Consider the following 6,083-nt stretch of genomic DNA (forward strand, 5'->3'; position numbering starts at 1 on the left):
CATTCTAATGGTTATGGCATCTAAAATATTATTTTGCTGCCCCCGTTATTTTTGGTTTTGGGTTTATATATTTTTTCAGTGTAGTTAGCCAAGCGTGAGCCTAAATGACAAGGCTAACTGAACTGAGATTTGAAAAACTTTTTTCTTTTTATATATATTTTTAATACATCTTGTTTAAGGCATATCTATTAGTATTTTAAATTTAAACATTAAAATATAAATTGTAAATTTTATGTCTTTTAGAAATAAAAAACATGAAAAGCAAAACATAATAATAGGTGTTGGAACAAAGACAAAAAATGTATTATTCATTATCCATTCATTATCCATTCTTTGGGTGTGATCAATTAATTTTTTTTTTAAATATTGGCAGATGGGTGATCCGTTAATTACGATTATATTTCACCATGGAGGGTCGTTTATCACAGAGGCCGATGGGAGTATGTCTTACAACGGTGGAGAGACTTGTGAGTTGCCGGATATTGATACAGACATGCTGGATGTATTCTTCGTCCGAGACTATCACAAGAAAATTGGGTATGACAAGGTTAGCCAAAGTTGGTGGCTGGTGCCTAATCGGCCTATGCAAACTGGTTTAAGAGCAATAGCAGATGATAATGAACTGATGGAGATGTGTTATCTGGCTCAGCAGAACAAGGGGGTTATTCATGTGTACTACGAACATGGAGTATCTGAGCCTGTGTATATTGAGGAAGCAGAACCAGTGGTTTCTGGCAAGGAGGTGATGCTGATACCAACCATTATCCCCACCCCAAAATTCACCACCAATGCCACAGCTGAACCAATTCCCAGCACAACACCATGTAATCCAACTTCTGAACCAAAGAATACTACTGAATCCACAAAACCAAAGGAGCCACATACCTCATTGGCTGCTGGTAACCAAAACAAAGCAGGAAAAGTTTTCCCCCAACCCACTGCAAGTCTTGGACCTAAGCCCAATCCACCACCAAAGAGAATGGCCCAACCCAGTAAAAGCAAGCCCAAAATTCCACCAACAAAAATGCCCCAACCCACAGCAATTCCGAAACCTTGGTCCAAAGAAAAAGAAACCAAGAAGACTAAAACAAAGAGAGGCTGTAAGAATGTAAAAATAGCAGCAGCAGCATGTGGAAGGAGGCCACTGACAAGAGCTGCTACTACTGGAAATATTGCAAGAACAACTGGTAAAGGAAAACAGCCCAAGACAGCCTTTGTTGCTTTGTCTAGTTCAGAGGGATCCTCAGACAGCCATGACAGTGACGATAGTGCAGAGGATGAAGCATATAGGCCTGGTGGTGATGGAGTGTCCAGTGAAGAAGACTTGCCTCCGGATAGATCAGCAGGAAAGAGTAATGTGAAATTGAGAAGTAAGCCAGGGAAGAAACTTATAAAAGGAAAGAAGTCTGTTATGGTTGAAGATGATGGTCCTGTTTGTGCAGACTCAGATTCTGAGGATGATGAAATCATTTTTGGACCGATTCCTAAGTTTGGATCATCATTTACTCCTTATCATGATATGCAGGATGATCCTTATAATGACTCTGATGGTGGAGACTCATGGCACTCGGAAGAAATGAAGACTCCTCCAAACTCTGAGGATGAGTTGAAAGAATTTGATTCAGATGATGTATTCCCTGCATTTAGAGAAGGAGGGAGGTTTGGAGAGCTTAGGCTAGAGGTTGGAATGACTTTCACTACAAAAATGGAGTTCAAAGAGGCTGTGCGTGAATATTGCATACAAGAGGGTAGAAGGATTTGGTTTAAGAAGAACGATAACGTGAGGATGAGAGCTGTGTGTAAGGATGCGAGTTGTGGTTGGCTTGTGTATGTCTCTAACAATACTGAGAACAACTGCTGGCAGATCAAGACATTCATGGATGACCACACCTGTGCAAGAGAGACCAAAAATAGACTAGCTAATAGGAAGTGGCTAGCCTGCAAATTGGTGAAGAAACTAAGAAAATATCCGAACCTGAGACACTCCGAGGCTGCACAATATTTTAAGACTAAATGTGATCTGGAACTAAACAAGTCTTCACTGACCAGGGCCTTAGGAGATGCTAGATCTGTTGTGTATGGTGATGCAGCTGCCCAATATGGCATGGTGAGAGATTATGGGCTGACACTACTGAAGAGCAATCCAGGATCCACTGTCACAGTTGGGGTTATACCTCAGCCCAACCCTGATGATGATCCAATTTTCGAGAAGATGTATGTCTGTTTGGAGGGATGTAAAAAAGGATTTCTGGCTGGTTGCAGACCCCTCATAGGCTTGGATGGGGCTTTTCTGAAGACCCGGCATGGTGGTCAGATATTGTCTGCAATTGGCCAAGACACAAACAATCATATATATGTTATTGCCTATGCAATTGTCCCTGTTGAGAACACTGAAAACTGGAGATGGTTCTTGGAATTACTCCATCAAGACCTGGGGGATTATAAGAAGAACAACCTCTGTTTTATCTCAGATATGCAAAAGGTATGCAATATTTATAGGTTGTCATTTAAAATGATGTTTACACACTGGGCTGCTGATTATATATGTTGAATTAATCTATTGTGACTTAAAATGATGTTTATACACTGGTTGTGACTTAATACTTCTTAGTTATAACAAGTCACTTATTGTTACTTATTAGTTACCTATTAGGTGTGTTTCAACATGATGATAATAACACATGGCTGCTGTCTATAGTTGCTAAATTAATCTATTGTGACTTATTTATACAGTGGTTGTGACTTAAGAATTCTAAGTTATTTAGTGTCAACCTATCTATTGTAGTTATCTATCTGATGTTAATACACTGGGCTGCTGTTTATATATGCAGAATTAATCCTAGACTGATTATATGCTGCATAATGTTCTGTCAATCTGTTGTTACTCATTTATCCTGTTCTGCATAATGTTCTGTAATAGTGCTGTGTAGGGACTAGTTTGATGTCACTTACATAAGTGTAGGGACTACTTTGATGTCACTTGAACAAGTCTAGGGACTATTTTGATGTCACTTATATAACTGTAGGGACAGATTTTCTGCCCGATAACAACTATCTGACCCCTTCTTTGGTATCTGAAACAGGGCCTTATAAATGCAGTTAAGGAGGTTTTTCCAGATGTGCATCACAGATTCTGTGTTTGGCATCTGTGGAAGAACTTCAACAAGCAATGGAAGGATCTCCAGCTTAGAGGGCTACTCTGGGATTGTGCAAGGTGTACTAGCCAAGATGGCTTCCTTGATATCATCAAAAAGATTGAAAGGGTTAATAAGGAAGCCTGGGAGTATTTGAACAAGTGGCCTAGAGACTCTTGGAGCCGGGCATTCTTCAGTAATGCACCTAAAATAGATAACATCTGCAACAATGCCTGTGAAGTCTTCAACTCCAGGATCAAAGATGCTAGAGCTAAGCCTATTATCACACTCTTGGAAGAAGTCAGAATGTATGCAATGAGATCGATAGCTAGGAACAAGGTGAAGCTGAATTCGAACACTGGAGTTCTACCTCCTATACAACGCAGCAGGTTAGAAAAGATACGGAAAGAATCAAAAAATTGGGTCCCGATGTGGTCTGGTGACGCAGATTATGAGAAGTTCGAAGTACATGGCTGGCCGACCAACATGGTTGTGGACTTGGGAAAGAGGCTCTGCACATGTGGTTTCTGGCAATTGAGTGGTACTGTTTTTTAAATTCATTGTCTTAGTCTTATTATCATTATCAACCTTTGTTGTAGGCTTACTATTGTTGTCTTCGTTGTTGTGTGAATGTTGTTTAGGGATGCCATGTGTGCATGCGTGTGCTGCACTGGCAAGGGCTGGTAAGAGACCGGAGGACTACTGTCACCAGTGGTTGACCATGGAAGCATATAACAACACATATGCCTTCCATATCAATCCAATTCCAGGTCAAGCACTATGGGAAAAGTCACCATATAACAGACCACAAGCACCAAAATTTAGAAACAAGCCCGGACCACTCAAGAAAAAAAGAAGAAAAGATGCTGATGAGGAGCCAAGTGGGAGTAAGAAGTTAAAGACGAAGATGAAAAGAATATATAAAAAAGGTCGATGTCGTTGTTGTGGCGAAGCAGAACACACGAGAAGGAACTGTCCAAAGAGGGCTGCTGCCGAAGAGGCTGCTGCAGCTGCAGAAGCTGCTGCTGCAGAGGCTGCCGCTGCACAACCCACTGCTGCTAATGGTGGTGAAGGTCAGGCCAACTCTGCTGCCCCTGTCCCAGAAGCCCCAACCGAAATCAATCTTGACCAAAGTCAACCACCCTCGGAAGCAACTGATGACTCTCAACAGGTTCACGAGCTTATATGATTTTAAATTTATCATACTCACATCCTTATATAGTTTACTAACTATATTACATTTCTTGGCTGATAGGTTCTACCCTCACCTGTTAGGCCGCCAAAGCTCCCTTTAAAAAGAAAGTTAGCCAAGGGTTGTGAAAAACCAGCTTCAAGAAGTAGCAATCCACCAGTAACCACCCCATCTGCTGCTACCCCACCAGGAAGTAGTCATACATCAAGGAATCCCCCACCTAACCCTATGCAAGGTGCAACACAGGGAACTGCTACAAGGCTTGCAAATTTCATGAAGTTTGTGCCCAATCCTGGATTCAAGGCACCCAGACACAAAAAATGAAGATTAAGATGATTATGTTTAGGGAAAGCAGGCTGTTTTTTTGTATCTATTTTGCTGAAGTTGTTTACAATGCCTAAAACATTGTCCCAGTGTTGGGGATTTTAGGAAAAGCAGGCTGTTTTTTTGTATCTATTTTGCTGATGTTGTTTACAATGTCTAAAAGATTGTCCCAGTGTTGGGGATTTTAGGGAAAGCAGGCTGTTTTTTTGTATCTATTTTGCTGGTGTTTTGGCTCTATAATGCCTTTTTTGAATCAAACATTACCAATATGAATATGAATTATGAATTATGATTTTATTCAATTGAGTTTTCTCAGCCTTTTCTTTATATATTATCCTCTGTTACAAATCTAAGACTAGTTCAAGTGCTGTCCATTTCTATTTCATTGAAAAGAAGTCCAGGAATAGAAGTATGCATATAATCAAACACCTTAATTTTCATTTCTTTCAAACAAAAGGATAGGAACAACTACATGAACAAGGAATGCATATAACATGCATGTCATTTGTTTTTTGCTAGATACAGTTGACCCTGCTGTCTATCTAGCTTTAATACAAGAACACCAATTACAATCAGCAGCATGAACACAAACATCAAAATTCCCCCCATTTTTAGAACCCTAAATTCAGCTTCTAATTTACCAAATTTCCAAGCCATCTTCATCTTCCATTCTTCATCATCAACTGAATATCTTGTTCTATCATCACATGGCATGGCATCTTCCAAAACTTTATCAACCCACAAAAATAATCCACACCATTTCTTCCCAATGGTCTGCACATAAAAAAAAATCAATCAGAAAAATTTATATCCTCCAATACAGCATTCAACAACAACAACACTTACATTGTAGTTTGGGCAACCCAGGAATGGTCTCCCTGGATTAGAATCCGTCCCTGACCACCGGAGCACCGGTCTCGACCCGCAGGCACACCATTCTGGCAAACGAGCTTCTCTATTTCTGTTCATTCTCCTCATGATGCTTCCAAATGATCGTGGGTTGTTCGAGCTCCCAGCTGCATTGCTCGTGGTAGCCATAACCGGCGGGTTTCAGAGAGGGAGAAGAGAAGAACACAGCACCAACGAGAAGAGAGCAGAGTGAACAATGTGGCCTTCAAATTTGGAGATTAGGGTTTTAACTAACCCTGAGGGACCAAATTGAGTCGGAAGAGTTTACTCTGCCACATCAGCTAGCCGTTGTGAGTCCCACGTGTCACCAACGCTGCCAGCTAAGCTTTCCGGTTGCGCCACGTGTGCTGAAATGGCCGGAAGGACCACTTTGAGTCCCGGAGTGCAAGTTCAGGGATGACTCTGAGGAACTTTTAAGTTCAGGGACTACTTTGAGGCTCGAGTGCAACTTCAGGGACTACATTGAGGCTTATCTCGAACGAATGGATATCTTAGAAGCGGAATAAGTTGAATTGAATAGAAAA

General features: G+C 40.9%; 2 protein-coding genes across 2 annotated transcripts; one reads left to right on the forward strand and one right to left on the reverse strand.

Moving 5' to 3' along the window:
• The first annotated feature begins 373 nt into the window (after positions 1-373).
• LOC148555300 (uncharacterized) lies at positions 374-4,650 on the forward strand. Its single transcript, XM_088490629.1, has 5 exons — positions 374-892; positions 1,004-2,482; positions 3,084-3,675; positions 3,776-4,305; positions 4,390-4,650. The coding sequence occupies exons 1-5, from the start codon at positions 374-376 to the stop codon at positions 4,648-4,650; spliced, it is 3,381 nt and encodes a 1,126-aa protein (XP_088346755.1).
• Positions 4,651-5,151: 501 nt separating this feature from the next.
• Positions 5,152-5,688, reverse strand: LOC148555301 (uncharacterized). The gene is made up of 2 exons (XM_088489335.1): positions 5,497-5,688; positions 5,152-5,424 (listed from the first exon to the last, which is right to left on the reverse strand). The coding sequence occupies exons 1-2, from the start codon at positions 5,686-5,688 to the stop codon at positions 5,152-5,154; spliced, it is 465 nt and encodes a 154-aa protein (XP_088345461.1).
• Between the last annotated feature and the right edge of the window lie 395 nt (positions 5,689-6,083).

Source organism: Arachis ipaensis, chromosome B6 (assembly GCF_059453495.1).
Source record: "Arachis ipaensis isolate K30076 ecotype BB chromosome B6, ASM5945349v1, whole genome shotgun sequence".
Classification (NCBI taxonomy): Eukaryota; Viridiplantae; Streptophyta; class Magnoliopsida; order Fabales; family Fabaceae; genus Arachis; species Arachis ipaensis.

Excerpts from the sequence above, each read along its gene's own strand:
- LOC148555301 (XM_088489335.1), bottom strand. The coding sequence starts at position 5,688 with ATGGCTACCACGAGCAATGCAGCTGGGAGCTCGAACAACCCACGATCA. Across the intron at positions 5,425-5,496 it reads TGGGTTGCCCAAACTACAAT|ACCATTGGGAAGAAATGGTG; the intron begins GTAAGTGTTGTT and ends TTTTATGTGCAG.
- LOC148555300 (XM_088490629.1), top strand. The coding sequence starts at position 374 with ATGGGTGATCCGTTAATTACGATTATATTTCACCATGGAGGGTCGTTT. Across the intron at positions 893-1,003 it reads AGGAGCCACATACCTCATTG|CCCAAAATTCCACCAACAAA; the intron begins GCTGCTGGTAAC and ends AGTAAAAGCAAG. Across the intron at positions 2,483-3,083 it reads TTATCTCAGATATGCAAAAG|GGCCTTATAAATGCAGTTAA; the intron begins GTATGCAATATT and ends TATCTGAAACAG.